We start from the raw sequence: 17,377 nt of genomic DNA on the forward strand, positions 1-17,377 counted from the left end.
GGAGGCAGAGACCGGGGAGTTCTTCTGCTCTCATGCACATTGCTGGATTGAGATCAAGCTCAGGTAAGTACTGGGGAGGGGGAGCTGAACAGTAAAGGGTTTTTAGGCTAAAAAAAAACCTTCAGCCTTTACAACCACCTTAAGTTACCTTAAAAGTCTGCATGAATAAATTCCTTACATGTCAATATTCAGAAACTGTATTGTTTAAAGAGAGCTCCAACTTTTATCATTAAAAAGACACCTTTGAGCTCCAGGACGGTGTCTTTGCCTAGACTGAGATTATGTCATTCATCTGCTACAGGCAGGAGGTGGTATTTCCTCAGTCTCCTCTCTTGCAGTAATCAGAATGCAACATTGTACAATTGTAACAAGACACAAGACGTTTGTGAACACAGCAAAGAACTGCTCAAGTGCCAGGATTTACATGATTGCATTTTCTCTGAACTGGCATCTCAGTCCAGCAAGTAGATCAGGGGGTCAGCAGACTTATACCGTTTAAGGGCCGGATTCAATGTATGTGAATGCATGGAGGGCCTCATTCACCTGCTAATAAAGGAGGATAAAAATAATCCTAACATAGTAATAATAACAATACAGGTTTACCGCACTTTAAGGTGCTACACTAATGCAAAGCCAGTTCACCCTGAGGGAGGCTGTGGCTGGGCATTCAAATTTTACTAACCCTTCCCCATTCTGGCACCCAGGGGTGGCTGACACCAGCCCTGCCAGCCAGCATGGTCTGGAGATGGGGTTCCTGTCCCTAGGGAAAATGGGTTTCCTGCCCTTATGGGAGATGGGGTCCATGTCCCCAGGGCAGATGAGGTTTCCTTCCCCAGGGCAGATGGGTTTTCCATCCCCAGGGGAGATGGGGTTCCCGACCCCAGGGGAGATGGGGTTCCCGACCCCAGGGGAGATGGGGTTCCTGTCCCCAGGTGAGATGGGGTCCGTGTCCCCAGGTGAGAAGGGGGTCCCTGTCCCCAGGTGAGAAGGGGGTCCCTGTCCCCAGGTGAGAAGGGGGTCCCTGTCCCCAGGTGAGAAGGGGGTCCCTGTCTCTAGGTGAGAAGGGGTCCCTGTCTCCAGGTGAGAAGGGGTTCCTGTCCCCAGGTGAGAAGGGGGTCCCTGTCCCCAGGTGAGCTGGGGTACCTGTCCCCAGGGGTGATGGGGTCCCTGTCCCCAGATGAGCTGGGGTCCCTGTTCCCAGGGTGATGGGAGTCCCTGTTCCCAGAGGTGATGGGGTCCCTGTTCCCAGGGGTGATGGGGTCCCTGTCCCCAGGGGTGATGGGGTCCCTAATAGTGTCCCCCCCCCATTACAGTGTCCTCTGTACCCCTTCACATCACTCCTATAGTGTCATCTCTGCCCCCTCCCTATAGCAGTTTCCTGTGCCCCCCCAAAGCAGTATCCTCTGTCCCATGCACCCCACCCCACACAAACACACACTGTGTAGGTAGTACTCTCCTACCTTACACAGGTGTACAGCAGAGCAGAGATCGGCCGGTATCACAGGGCTGGATGGGGGTGGGAACTGCTGAAGGTAACGTTTCACATTAACAGACTGGTAATTGGTTGCTAGGATCGCCCGGCAACCAATCACCTGCTGTTTAATGTGAAAAATTAGCTCCTGCCCCCATCCAACCCTGTGATACCGGCCGCTGTCCAATGAAGAGGAGAGTGATGAAAATGTCCATGGGCCAGGTGCACGTGGGCACTGATGGGCCTGACATTTAGTGGCGCGGGTCATAGTTTTCCGACCCCTGAAGTAGGTGATAACCCTGGATGATGCCTGAACAAAGATGTCGCTGTCCAGCTGGAAAGAAAAGCTGATAAATGCATAATCAGGGGGAGTACTGCAACCTAATAAATACCTGGAAGGGTTAGGTGAATATATAACTTTGCATACAAGGACAGCCTTTCAGGAGAGGGGTGGAGGGCGCTACTTTTTTTCTGAACCCGCAGGGCCTTCTGAAAGTGTAAATACTGTTTTTCCATTTAATAGCCTCTCAATTTCCTCTAAACAGGCTTTGTATCTTATTGCAACTAATGGAACCCCAGAACTGCAGAATCCAGAGAAGTTGTCAGTGACGTTCCGGGATTTCCTGAACCGCTGTCTGGAGATGGATGTGGAGAAGAGGGGCTCTGCCAAAGATCTACTCCAGGTACATTCATCTCATTCCTAGCATGGCCGGCCTATGGCGCTAATTGTGAATAATTACCGTGAGTGTGCATTTGTGGTCAAATTGTGAAGTTTACCTTCACTTTTAACTTTAAGAGTTCAGGTCTGCCTTAAAGTAGTTTACTGCTACAGGGTGGCACCTGTGCACCGGATTATATATATATATATGTGTATATATATGCTAAAGACAACAACATCATCAGCAGTAATCAGCACGGGTTTACAAATGGGCGTTCTTGTCAAACCAATCTCTTAGCATTCTACGAGGAGGTGAGCTGTGAGCTAGATAGGGCAGACCAGTGGATGTGGTGTACTTAGATTTCGCTAAGGCGTTTGATACAGTTCCCCATAAGCGCTTAATTTATAAAATAAGGTCTGCAGGTATCGACAGCAGGGTTTGCTCTTGGATACGAAACTGGCTAAAAGGGCGTGTCCAAAGGGTGGTAATAAACAGCGCATACTCAGACTAGTCTGAGGTAGTAAGCGGGGTGCCCCAGGGCCCGGGCTCAGTCCTGGGACCAACCTTGTTCAATTTATTCATAAACAGCATTGAGGTCGGGATCAGTAGTTCCAAATCAGTTTTTGCAGATGACACAAAATTGGGCAGGGCAATAACTGCACAGCATGAAGCAGATATCCTACAGAATTACCTGGACAAAATAACGGAGTGGGCAATGACATGGCAAATGAGGTTTAATGTGGAGAAGTGTAAGGTTTTGCACTTGGGGACTAAAAACATAAAAGCACAATACACTTTAGGAGGGGAACCCTTGGGGGAATCAAAAATGGAGAAAGATCTGGGAGTCTTGGTTGATGATAGATTAGGCAACAGCATGCAATGTCAAGCGGCAGCTGCCAAAGCCAGCAGAATATTAGCATGCATAAAGAAAGGGATGTATTCCAGAGATAAGACTATAATCCTTCCACTTTATAAAACTCTGGTCCGACCGCATCTGGAGTATTCTGTCCAGTTCTGGTCGCCAGTCCTCAGGAAGGATGTGTTGGAGCTGGAGAGAGTCCAGAGAAGGGCAACTAAACTAATTAGAGGATTGGAGGACCTTAATTATGAAGAGCGTCTGCAATCGCTTAATTTATTCTCCCTGGAGAAGAGACGCCTGAGAGGGGACACGATAGCAATTTATAAATATCTCAACGGTGATCTCGGCATAGAAAAAAAGCTATTCAATCGGAGGGATTGCATGAGGACTCGAGGACATACAATGCGATTAGAGGAGAAGCGTTTTAACCTCAGGCAACGTGGGGGGTTCTTTACTGTTAGGGCTACAAGATTGTGGATTCTCTACCACAAGAGGTGGTTTCTGCGGGAAGTATGGTGGCTTTCAAAAGACTATTAGACATACATCTCAAGGATCAGAACATTCAGGGGTATGAGAGATGATTACAGCCACACACACCTACACAGGTTGAACTGGATGGACTATTGTCTTTATTCAACCTCACCTACTATGTAACTATGTGTGTGTGTGTATATATACAGGGCTTTTTTTCGGCTGGAACTTGGTGGAACTCAGTTCCACCACCTTTGGCTCAGGCCCTCTGCTCCCTGCTCATCACTATCACTTGTAAATACAGAAGTCCGGCTTCTGTGTTTACAAGTGACAGCTTATCTCTCAATGGCTTCCACAGATCTGATCTCTCAAATGTCTCCCACTGAGTGCAGGATGGGGACAAAGAAGTGCAGGTGCCCGGGGTGCAGTGTAGATGCCGACAACCCTGGTGGATGATCTCCCTGCAAGTGAAAGAGGCAGAGACAAATACAGTGTGCGGAAGTACTAGAGTCAGCTGTGTGCTTCTGCTTAATACAGCAACAAAAGTAAGACATGAAAGATGGTGGGGAGAAAATGGGGGTATGGAAGGGGGTTGCATGCAGAGGTGAGAGCTGAAGAGGGGTGGAAGTGAGATGTGGATAGGGGATGCAGAGGTAAGCAGCTGTGGAAGAAGGCTGAACTCTGTACTATGTATGCAGCGCACCCCCAAACTCTGCACTCTGTACGTAATGCACCCCCAAACTCTGCACTCTGTACGTAATGCACCCCCAAACTCTGCACTCTGTACGTAATGCACTCCTGGTATTTATTGCCTCTTTAAAACCTCCCCACTGCCCAATATTTGATGTAGTTTGGTGTGTGTATGTGTGTGCGTGTGTGTGTGTTCGTGTGGGGGGGGGGGGGGTGTCGTGGTTGAGTCCCTGTACCTATTTTCTGAGAGAAAAAGTCTGTGTGTATATATATATATATATATATATATATATATATATATATATAAATAAATAGGGATTGGCCAATTATTGGTGTGGCCGATATTCACTTTTTTTTTTTTTTAAGTATCGGTATTGGCCACAAACTAGCCAATATGACCGATATTTCTTCAAGTGGTTGTACCGGATTGATGCCTGCAGCTAGAGTCATCCCCCCGGTACCGCTGACGATTGGCTTTCTTGCAATGACAACTGATGCGGCTGAGCAGCCACTCCATTGTTATTACAAAGAGCAGGAGGGAACGCCCCCTCCCGCCGCTTTCCACGGCTCACCCGGGTTTCCCGTCTCACCAGGAGACCCGAGCAACCAGCCGGCACGTCCACCAGCTGGCCCAAGACCCAAACAAAGAACGAAGACTTCAATGTAAAAACCCGGAAGTGATGTCATGACATCACTTCCGGGTACTGGAGCCTTAACCACTTACGGACCACCCACTGTGTATTTACATCGCTACTTTAAATACTAGATAGCTGCCATAACCCAGGTATTTTTTAAAACGGTGGGTGGTCCGCTTTTATATAAAATGGTCCCAGCGGCGGATTCGCCGCAAGATCACTTTTATGGGTGGCAGGAGAGGTGCTCCACCCCCCCACTTCCACCGCCTCCTGGTCGTTTTCCCCACTTACCGAAGCCGTCGGTAGCAGAGAAAACGATCCGGTCCTCTCCCCCTCTAGGCAGGAAGTCGAGTGAGGACAAGATGGCCCCCACACAACTCTATGGCCTTGGAGGACAGGAGCCAGATGATACGTAGCTTCCTCCCAACCGCCTTAAAGCGCCAATTTTTCTCATGATAAAAATAATTACTTTTTTTTTTTTTTTTTCTTTTTAGTGTAGATGTGAGATGTGAGGTCATTTGACCCCAGATCTCACAATAAAGAGGTCCTGTCATGCTTATTTCTATTACAAGGGATGTTTACATTCCTTGTAATAGGAATAAAAGTGATCAAAATTTTTTTTAAAGAGACAGTATAAAAATAAAAAATAAAAGGTAAAATAAATAAGAAAAGAGAAAACATTTTTTTTAAAGCACACCATCCCTCTGAGTTCGTGCGCATACGCAAGTCGCACCCACATTAGTAAACGGTGTTCAAACCACACATGTGAGGTATCGCCGCGATCGTTAAAATGAGATCAATAATTTGAGCCCTAGACCTCCTCTGTAACTCTAAACTGTTGACATTTTTAAATTGTCGCCTATGGAGATTTATAAGTACCAATGTTTGTTGCCATTCCACCAGTGTGCGCAACTTTGAAGCATGACATGTTGGGTATCTATTTACTCGACATAACCTCATCTTTCACATTATAGAAAAAAATCGGCCTAACTTTACTGTTTAGTTTTTTTTTTTTTAAAATGCAGTGAAATTTGTTTTTTTCCCCAAAAATTGCATTTGAAAGACCGCTGCGCAAATACCGCATGACAAAAAATATTGCAACGACCGCCCTGTTTGCTAAAAAATTATATATACTGTTTGGGGGATTTTAAGTAATTTCCTGGCAAAAAATACTGATTTTAACTGGTAAACAACAAATGTCAGAAATAGGCCTGTTCCTTAAGTGGTTAAAGGCGCCAGATTAAAAAAAAAAAAAAAATGACAGCATTCGAAGCAGCCAAACTTGGTGTTTTGAATGCTTTTAAGTGCAGTGGAGGTGTGTGGGGTCCCCCGCTGGCAGGCAGGCATATGAGGACTATCACTGTTGCCAAGGTGGTCTTTTGAAGGTCATGAATGGGTAGCAGACACTTTGCACTACACTGCTGTTGGTAGATCAATAGGATCTACCAACAAGGTCACGCAAGGAGAACTGACCGAGGTTGGGTGTGGATGGACAATGAGCCGCATCCTCTGTAGATTGTGGTGTATTCTTTCTGTGTGGGGAAGCTGGCTGCGTCCATGGCGCCAGGCTGTGCATTCCTCTGCTGTCCATATTGCATGGAGCAGGTGGCATCTCCTGCAGAACATCTTCTATTCCCCACGTGGTTGGCAGCACACGCAGGCCAAATACAGGTTCTGAGCTCATTCTCTATAAATACATTTCTTGTTTTTGATGAGAGATCTGCACTGAACCCAACACACCGCATCGGGCCGGAATTCCCATAATCCTCTGCTCTGAAGAACTGTGATGGGAACGCAGCCAGCCAATATTAGACCTGGCTGTATTGTAATACTGAATTTTTGGAAGTCTACAGTGATGGGTGAACTGGAAAGAGAGAGATATTGAGATATATATATATATATATAGATTTATAAATGTACAGGTCCTTCTCAAAAAATTAGCATATTGTGATAAAGTTCATTATTTTCTGTAATGTACTGATAAACATTAGACTTTCATATATTTTAGATTCATTACACACAACTGAAGTAGTGCAAGCCTTTTATTGTTTTAATATTGATGATTTTGGCATACAGCTCATGAAAAACCAAAATTCCTATCTCAAAAAATTAGCATATTTCATCCGACCAATAAAAATAAAAGTGTTTTTAATACAAAAAAGTCAACCTTCAAGTAATTATGTTCAGTTATGCACTCAATACTTGGTCGGGAATCCTTTTGCAGAAATGACTGCTTCAATGCGGCGTGGCATGGAGGCAATCAGCCTGTGGCACTGCTGAGGTGTTATGGAGGCCCAGGATGCTTTGATAGCGGCCTTGAGCTCATCCAGAGTGTTGGGTCTTGCGTCTCTCAACTTTCTCTTCACAACATCCCACAGATTCTCTATGGGGTTCAGGTCAGGAGAGTTGGCAGGCCAAATGAGCACAGTAATACCATGGTCAGTAAACCATTTACCAGTGGTTTTGGCACTGTGAGCAGGTGCCAGGTCGTGCTGAAAAATGAAATCTTCATCTCCATAAAGCTTTTCAGCAGATGGAAGCATGAAGTGCTCCAAAATCTCCTGATAGCTAGCTGCATTCACCCTGCCCTTGATAAAACAGTGGACCAACACCAGCAGCTGACATGGCACCCCAGACCATCACTGACTGTGGGTACTTGACACTGGACTTCAGGCATTTCCCTCTCCCCAGTCTTCCTCCAGACTCTGGCACCTTGATTTCTGAATGACATGCAAAATTTGCTTTCATCCGAAAAAAGTACTTTGGACCACTGAGCAACAGTCCAGTGCTGCTTCTCTGTAGCCCAGGTCAGGCGCTTCTACCGCTGGTTTCTGGTTCAAAAGTGGCTTGACCTGGGGAATGTGGCACCTGTAGCCCATTTCCTGCACACGCCTGTACACGGTGGCTCTAGATGTTTCTACTCCAGACTCAGTCCACTGCTTCCGCAGGTCCCCCAAGGTCTGGAATCGGTCCTTCGCCACAATCTTCCTCAGGGTCCGGTCACCTCTTCTCGTTGTGCAGCGTTTTCTGCCACACTTTTTCTTTCCCACAGACTTCCCACTGAGGTGCCTTGATACAGCACTCTGGGAACAGCCTATTCGTTCAGAAATTTCTTTCTGTGTCTTACCCTCTTGCTTGAGAAGGTCAATGATGGCCTTCTGGACAGCAGTCAGGTCGGCAGTCTTACCCATGATTGCGGTTTTGAGTAATAATCCAGGCTGGGAGTTTTTAAAAGCCTCAGGAATCTTTTGCAGGTGTTTAGAGTTAATTAGTTGATTCAGATGATTAGGTTAATAGCTCGTTTAGAGAACCTTTTCATGATATGCTAATTTTTGAGATAGGAATTTTGGGTTTTCATGAGCTGTATGCCAAAATCATCAATATTAAAACAATAAAAGGCTTGCACTACTTCAGTTGTTTGTAATGAATCTAAAATATATGAAAGTCTAATGTTTATCAGTACATTACAGAAAATAATGAACTTTATCACAATATGTTTATTTTTTGAGAAGGACCTGTAGATAGATGGATAGAGATCTATAATATATATATATTGATTTATAAATGTATATATATATAGATCAAATAACTTTTATTGTTTAATTATTATTATGGTTTAGGATTTTTGTTTTTGGATTGCGCTGATTATAATCCTCATATATATATATATATATATATATATATATATATATATATACACACACAGTGCCTTGAAAAAGTATTAATTGGTAGGGCTTACATACAGTGCATTTCATTTCAAGTATTCATACCCTTTGAAATCTTCCACATTTTTTCATGTTCCAACCAAAAAAGTAATGTATTTTTTGGTGGATTTTATGTGATAGACCAACACAAATTGGCACATAATTGTGAAGTTGAAGGAAAATGATAAATGGTTTGTTAATCCTTTACAAATATGTGAAAAGTGTGGCGTGCATTTGTATTCACCCCCCTGAGTCAATACTTTGTAGAACCGCCTTTCCCTGCAATTACAGCTGCAAGTCTTTTTGGGGATGTCTCTAGAGAGGGACATTTTTGCCCATTCTTCTTTGCAAAATAGCTCAAGCTCTGTCAGATTGGATGGAGAGCTTCTGTGAACAGCAATTCTTGCCACAAATTCTCAATCGGATTTAGGTCTGGACTTTGACTGGGCAATTCTAACACATGAATATGCTTTGATGTAAACCATTCCATTGTAGCTCTGGCTGGATGTTTAGGGTCGTTGCCCTGCTGGAAGGTGAACCTCCACCTGAGTCTCAAGTCTTTTGCAGACTCTAACAGGTTTTTTCTAAGATTGCCCTGTATTTGGCTCTATCCATCTTCCCATCAACTCTGACCAGCTTCCCTGTCCCTGCTGAAGATAAGCATCCCACAACATGATGCTGCCACCACCATGTTTCACGGTGGGGATGGTGTGTTCATTGTGATGTGCAGTGTTAGATTTCTGCCACACATAGCGTTTTGCTTTTAGGCCAAAAAATTTTGGTCTCATCTGACCAGAGCACCTTCTTCCACATGTTTGCTGTGTCCCCCACATGGCTTCTCGCAAACTGCAAACAGGGCTTCTTATGGCTTTCTTCTTGCCACTCTTCCATGAAGGCCATATTTGTGGAGTGCAAGACCAACAGTTGTCCTGTGGACAGATTCTCCCACCTGAGCTGTGGATCTCTGCAGCTCCTCCAGAGTTACCATGGGCCTCTTGGCTGCTTCTCTGAATAATGCTCTCCTTGCCCGGCCTGTCAGTTTAGGTGGACGGCCATGTCTTGGTAGGGTTGCAGTTGTAAAACCAGTTTAACATAACCGTGCTCCCAAAATATACAAAGTGCTTATACAAATGTAGTGTCACTTTAAATATAATACAAATAAATAAAATAAAGTAAAAGTGCAATGTCCAGAGGTGCAACCCCCAAGTATCTCCTAAAAAGCGGGAGTCTTCTTATAATTATGAATCTTTATATAATTTCCACCATAAGTGAGTAGATATTCCTGTGTCTTCCTTCACCAACATTCAAGCACACATCCTACTCACCAGAACTAGATGACCCCCATTACAGGTAGTCATACAAACACACATCCTACTCACTAGAACTAGATGACCCCCATTACAGGTAGTCATACAAGCACACATCCTATTCACCAGAACTAGATGACCCCCATTACAGGTAGTCATCCAAGCACACATCCTACTCACCAGAACTAGATGACCCCCATTACAGGTAGTCATACAAGCACACATCCTATTCACCAGAACTAGATGACCCCCATTACAGGTAGTCATACAAGCACACAATTATTACCAAAAAGTTCTGGCGCTACTCCAAGATGATGAAGTCCTGGAATGTCCCTTCACAGAGAATACACAAAAACCTGTAAAGTTCATGTGTTGAAGATGTATGGGAATAGCAACACTGTTCGCCCAATTCCTGATGTAAGACAACATAAAACATGTAATGGAAATTGGATATAGGAGATGGCGCTCAGTGTGCATATAGTAACAAACCCCAATATGGACTTAGATGGATAGTCTCATAAACACTTTATTATGATGATCCAAGGGTAGAGCATATTGTGAATAAAACAAGGTCAGTCCTACCGCCCCTTGTAGCCTCTGGACATTCACACCGATGGTAATGGAATCCTGTAGGAGACCGGTGGATAATGTTAGGAGCCGGTTGTCAGATGGGGTCGCAGGCAGGAGAGCTCGGTTGGTCTGATGTGCGGCCACTTCCTCAGACCGGAGCTTCTGTGTCACACTCCCTCGGCACCCGACAAGAGCCTCGGGAGTCGCGCTTTGATGACGTCACTGCACGGGACCGAAGATCCACAGCCAGCCGGCTTAGAGGAATACTAGGATGTCAGCACGGATGGGGGACTGGTTAAGTTTGCTTCTGAAGAGCCTCCCGATCGCCACAACGACATGTTTCGCTACAATAGTAGCTTTATCAAGTTGTGGCAAGAGGCGATCGGGGGCTCTATAAAGCCGAAAAGTGGGCGGGGTTAGGCACAATGGCCAATAAACTGACCCCAAGCAGCTGAATCAGAAAAAGCATTAAGAGATCAATAAATAAATAAAAAAATGGAAAAAGGGGGGAATAAAGGTGTAAAAAAATCGGGAAAAAGGTGAAAAAATTAAAAAAGCATATATAACGGTATATTGAAGGTCCAGAATGCTACAGGGGGCTAACAAGAATTAGTATATCACAACTAAATGTATACGGTTATAATACCTTTGTTGATATACATGGAACGATCTAAAAATTGATAAGATAATAAATATGTGTAAATCAATAAAAATATATATCTATATGATATTTATCTATAAAAAAAATATATATATATATAAAATATATATATATATATATATATATATATATATATATATATTAAAATTAACCCGTAAGCACCTGAATCTCCATAGGTCAGCAGGCTTAAGATTAGGACATCATTATACCAGAATAAATATTACTTTAAAACATTTAAATTCTAAAATGCATCAGATAAGGCGATTTACTTCTAATTCCTCGTTGAGGCCTTGAGGCGCTAGACAATTAAATTTATAAATCCAGTATGTTTCTCTCTTGCATAGCAGAGAGAAACGTTCGTTCTCCGTTAGTGTTCCTTTCGGGATGCTTTCTATCGCCATAACTTCAAGTTTCTTGAAGTCTTTATTGTGATATTTTGAAAAGTGACGTGGGACGCTGTGCTTGTCACATCCCTTATGGATGAACCGGCGGTGTTCCCCTATTCTTTTTCGTAATGTCCGCATGGTGCGTCCCACATAGATCAACTTGCATGGACATCTCAGCACATATATGACGAATGTGATAAATTGTTTTATGTGGAAAATATCGTCCCTATTTTGAATAACAGTACATGCTTGTACTACCATCTGGCATGTTAAGCAACCACGTTTTTTACATTGATAAGTGCCTATGCGGTTGTCAAAATAAAACCTAATATCGTTAGAGGCACGGGCCTGGACCTTTAATTTGCTGGGGGCTATAATATTCTTAATTGTGCGCGCTTTTTTAAAAGTGACTTGTGGTGCGGTGGGTAAGATAGGACCTAATCTACTATCAAGTTGAAGAATATTAAAGTGCCTTTTAATAATATGTGAGATCGCCCTGTATTGGTCATTGTAACCAGTAATGAACCTTATGCTATTCGTATTGCTAACTTGGTTCCTTTTGTGAGTTAGTTCAGGCTCCAAATGAGCTTTGAAAGCCTCCTCGACAAGAGGTAAGGGGAACCCCTTGTCCAGGAAGCACTCTTTCATTTTGGATTTATAAATTTAATTGTCTAGCGCCTCAAGGCCTCAACGAGGAATTAGAAGTAAATCGCCTTATCTGATGCATTTTAGAATTTAAATGTTTTAAAGTAATATTTATTCTGGTATAATGATGTCCTAATCTTAAGCCTGCTGACCTATGGAGATTCAGGTGCTTACGGGTTAATTTTAATATATATATATATATATATATATATATATATATATATATATATATATATATATATTTTATATATATATATTTTTTTTATAGATAAATATCATATAGATATATATTTTTATTGATTTACACATATTTATTATCTTATCAATTTTTAGATCGTTCCATGTATATCAACAAAGGTATTATAACCGTATACATTTAGTTGTGATATACTAATTCTTGTTAGCCCCCTGTAGCATTCTGGACCTTCAATATACCGTTATATATGCTTTTTTAATTTTTTCACCTTTTTCCCGATTTTTTTACACCTTTATTCCCCCCTTTTTCCATTTTTTTATTTATTTATTGATCTCTTAATGCTTTTTCTGATTCAGCTGCTTGGGGTCAGTTTATTGGCCATTGTGCCTAACCCCGCCCATTTTTCGGCTTTATAGAGCCCCCGATCGCCTCTTGCCACAACTTGATAAAGCTACTATTGTAGCGAAACATGTCGTTGTGGCGATCGGGAGGCTCTTCAGAAGCAAACTTAACCAGTCCCCCATCCGTGCTGACATCCTAGTATTCCTCTAAGCCGGCTGGCTGTGGATCTTCGGTCCCGTGCAGTGACGTCATCAAAGCGCGACTCCCGAGGCTCTTGTCGGGTGCCGAGGGAGTGTGACACAGAAGCTCCGGTCTGAGGAAGCGGCCGCACATCAGACCAACCGAGCTCTCCTGCCTGCGACCCCATCTGACAACCGGCTCCTAACATTATCCACCGGTCTCCTACAGGATTCCATTACCATCGGTGTGAATGTCCAGAGGCTACAAGGGGCGGTAGGACTGACCTTGTTTTATTCACAATATGCTCTACCCTTGGATCATCATAATAAAGTGTTTATGAGACTATCCATCTAAGTCCATATTGGGGTTTGTTACTATATGCACACTGAGCGCCATCTCCTATATCCAATTTCCAATACAAGCACACATCCTACTCACCAGAACTAGATGACCCCCATTACAGGTAGTCATCCAAGCACACATCCTACTCACCAGAACTAGATGACCCCCATTACAGGTAGTCATACAAACACACATCCTACTCACCAGAACTAGATGACCCCCATTACAGGTAGTCATGCAAGCACACATCCTACTCGCCAGAACTAGATGACCCCCATTACAGGTAGTCATGCAAGCACACATCCTACTCGCCAGAACTAGATGACCCCCATTACAGGTAGTCATGCAAGCACACATCCTACTCGCCAGAACTAGATGACCCCCATTACAGGTAGTCATACAAAGCAAACAAGGGGTATCTCTTTCCTGGTCCTGTAAACCAGGTGCACGGTTCAATAACAGCAACCACCAATAACGGACCCTCGTTGATCCAAATCACGTGAAAAAGTAAAAGCAAATGCCCCTCATAGTGCAGTAAATCACAGCTTTATTCTGTATAGTGCATAAAATAACGCTTACAATGAGGATGGTCATAAAAGGCCTGTTAAAAATAGGGACGCCAGTATGCATTCTACCTGCATTCCAAACAATGGTGGAAGTGACACGTCACGCAAGGCCCACCCAGGGTCTATCTATATATACTGGAAGTTAGGAGGTCCTGTCATCTTTTATGCTTTTATAAGAGATTATTGTAGTTTTTTTTTTTTTTTTGCAATTTCAGAGTATTTGTATTTAGAAAAAAAAAAAAACTTGAATTTTGCTTAAAAGCTAAACTCCAGCTATAGTAAAAAGTTAAATGTAGACAAAAATATTAACAACACTCGCCTTCAACCCAAAGCTGTCCCCTGTGATGCTTCTTCTCCACCACTACAGTGAGGGAAAAAAGTATTTGATCCCCTGCTGATTTTGTACGTTTTCCCACTGACCAAGAAATGATCAATCTATAATTTTATTGGTGGGTTTATTATAACAGTGAGAGACAGAATAACAACAAAAAAATCCAGAAAAACGAAATTTAAAAAAAGTGTCCGGAGCCGCAATGACGTCACTCCCGCGCATGCGCGTGGGAGTTCACTTTCCGGCAAGGAGCTCTTCAAAGCGCATGTGCCGCTGGTGTCAGCGGCTGCATGCAGGGCGAATATCTCCTAAACCGTGCAGGTTTAGGAGATATTAATTTTACCAACAGGTAAGCCTTATTATAGGCTTACCTGTAGGTAAAAGTTAAGTATTCTACTGCTTTAAGAGGTTAAACTGCCCTCCCTTAGTGCCGGTTCACATATATGCAATGTCAGACATCGCATGTGATTCGGAGCGCACTGCTCTGCAAATCACATGTGATGTCTGTGAGATGCGAATTCAGCCATACAGATTTTATGGCTGAATTCGCATTGCATTTGGACAAAACTCGCACAGGACCCTTTTTTGGGTCCGCACCAGAATCGGATTGCATGGGTGTTCACACCTATACGATGCAAATCATGTCCGGACTGACAGTTCACACTGCGATATGTGAACTGATCTGGGGGTGTCGTTAACTTTGTATTGACACTGCCAGAGATTTGCAAATGGCAGTGTGAACAGCCTGCGAGTTGAACCCGCAGTGGATTCACAGGGTTCCTGCATCGCATATGTGTGATTCGGAACTTAGACATAAAGTTCATTCCTTCGATCTTAAAGAAGGAAATTATACATTGTAAAACATTGTGTTTATAGTAATCTGGCAGCTTTAACAATGTTGCTCAACATTTTCTGAAGGTTTTTTTTTTTTTTGACAGCTGGAAGTTATTAACGATTAATGGTGCAGCTCTAATTTGTGATTTTAATGAGTGAAATAAGTATTTGACGCCTTTGACTTAGTACTTGGTGGCAAAACCCTTGTTGACAAGCACAGAGGGCAGACGTTTCTTGTACTTGGCCACCGGGTTTGCCCACATCTCAGGAGGGATTTTGTCCCACTCCTCTGCAGATCCTCTCCAAGTCATTAAGGTTTTGAGGCTGATGTTTCGTAGCCCCCTCCACATATTTTCTATGGGATTAAAGAGGTTGTAAACCTCCTAAAAAAAAAATAAATAAATAAAAATAATAAATAAAAACCGGAAAGACAAAAGCATAATGAGCTAGCATGTATAGCATACTAGCTCATTATGAAATACTTACCTTAGAACGAAGCACCCGCAGCGACTCCCGCTCAGCGCTGAGATGGTAGATATGTTCGCCCGTCTTCCTTCCGGGTTCGCGTCCTCCGGCCGTCTGATTGGCCGGAAGCATGATGACATGGGGAGCCGCTGTTCACGGTACAGGGCTCTGCAGGAACGGCAAGGACGGCTGTTCCTTCAGAGTGCATGCGCCAGTGATGTCACTGGCTGCATGTAAAGTAAATATCTCCTAAACGATGAACATTTAGCAGATATTTACAGTACCTATAGGTAAGCATTAATATAGGCTTACCTTTAGGTAAAAGTTACAGAGGGAAGTTTACTTCCTCTTTAAGGTTTGTTAAATTGCTAGGCAACTCCAAGACCTTAATGTGCTTCTTCTTGAGCCACTCCTTTGTTGCCTTTGCCGTGTGTTCTGGGTCATTGTCATGCTGGAATACCCATCCATGACCCATTTTCAATGCCCTGGCTGAGGGAAGGAGGTTCTCACCCAAGATTTGATGGTACATGGCCCTGTCCACCATCCCTTTGATGTGGTGAAGTTGTCCTGTCCCCTTAGCAGAAAAACACCCCCAAAGCATAATGTTTCCATCTCCATGTTTGACGGTAGGGATGGTGTTCTTGGGGTCATAGGCAGAATTTCTCCTCCTTCTCCTCCAAACACGGTGAGTTGAGTTGATGCCAAAGAGCTTGACTTTGGTCTCATCTGACCACAACACTTTCACCCAGTTCTCTTCTGAATTATTCCACTGTTTATTAGCAAACTTTAGACGGACCTGTACATGTGCTTTCTTGAGCAGGGGAACCTTGTGGGCACTGCAGGATTTCAGTCCTTCACGTCGTAGTGTGTTACCAATTGTTTTCTCGTTGACTATAGTCCCAGCTGCCTTGAGATCATTTTTTTTTTTTTTTTTTTGAAAATCTTTTTATTGAAGTATAAACATAGAAAAACAGTTAAACAAACAACGGTGCAAAGGCTCAGACAGGAGCCGAGACTGCAAGTCATATAGGCATGTAAGGCATAGTACCCGCGCAGGGGTCCAACATAGAGTACAGTAGGTATAACAACACACGGGCCCTGAGAAGAGGGCACATACAAGCAATCAACAGAACATAAAGCTAGTGCAAAGGGCCCCACGAGACCCACCCTGGTGGCCATATAATAGACCTGAGAAATCCCCCATCACCCCGGGGAGCAATGATACACACGGACAAGGAACAGCAGACAGTGTAGAGCCGCAGGGCGAGGCCCTCCTCAATCGCTGCCAGCTGTGGTGGAGTCAGCCAACCATCTGGACCATACTTTGTCAAACTTTTTGGGGCACCCCCTGTGGGCATATGTGTCTTTGTAGAGGGGAAGAACCAAGTTCACCAGAACCCGCCATTGGTGCACCGTGGGTGGGGAGCGTTGACGCCAGTGAAGTGCAATAGATTTTCTGGCAAAAAAAAGTAAGAGGCCGAGCAACGTCCGGTCCGCCACCCGGGTCACCAAGTCATCGAGCAGCCCCAAGAGACAGATCCTCGGGAAGGGATCTAGCGAAACAGAGGATACCCGGTTGATCATATGGAGCACCCCGGACCAGAATGCAGAAAGGTGGGGGCAGGTCCAGAAAATATGGAGGAAATCCCCCGGGACCTGGCCACACCGCCAGCACTCCGGAGAGTGGGAAGCGTGGATCTTATGCATCCGGTGCGGGGTGAGATAGGCCCTGTGGGCAATCTTGAATTGGATAAGTCTGTCACGGAGAGAAACTAGCACTTGAAATGGTTGTTCCCACATGTTAATCCAGTCTTCCTGGTCCAAGTCCGGAACATCCCTGGTCCAACTAGCAAGGAGACCAGTGAGTTCCGGAGAATGGACCCGAAGGAGATGCGCGTAAAGGGTCGACACCGCCCTCTCCGAGCAATCATACCGCAAAACCCTCTCTAGGTCTGACCAGACCATCTGAGAACTGCCGGACGGAAACTGGGACCTGAAGGCATGGGAGAATTGTAGGTATCTGAAGACCAACGACAAAGGGACCTGGAAAGTATCAGTAAAGA

The 17,377-nt window shown here is 44.0% G+C and overlaps 1 protein-coding gene across 2 annotated transcripts in view; it reads left to right on the plus strand.

Annotated features, from left to right (window-relative positions):
* The window catches only part of PAK1 (p21 (RAC1) activated kinase 1), a 177,971-nt gene that overhangs the window by 156,707 nt on the left and 3,887 nt on the right, over positions 1 to 17,377 (plus strand). For both annotated transcript variants that reach the window (XM_082245289.1, XM_082245288.1), the window contains exon 14: positions 2,017 to 2,154. In XM_082245289.1, the coding sequence (XP_082101415.1) occupies positions 2,017 to 2,154 (138 nt within the window). The remainder of the gene's footprint in view (positions 1 to 2,016; positions 2,155 to 17,377) is intronic.

This window comes from Pelophylax lessonae (assembly GCF_965119305.1).
Source record: "Pelophylax lessonae genome assembly, chromosome: 2".
In the NCBI taxonomy this organism is placed as follows: domain Eukaryota; kingdom Metazoa; phylum Chordata; class Amphibia; order Anura; family Ranidae; genus Pelophylax; species Pelophylax lessonae.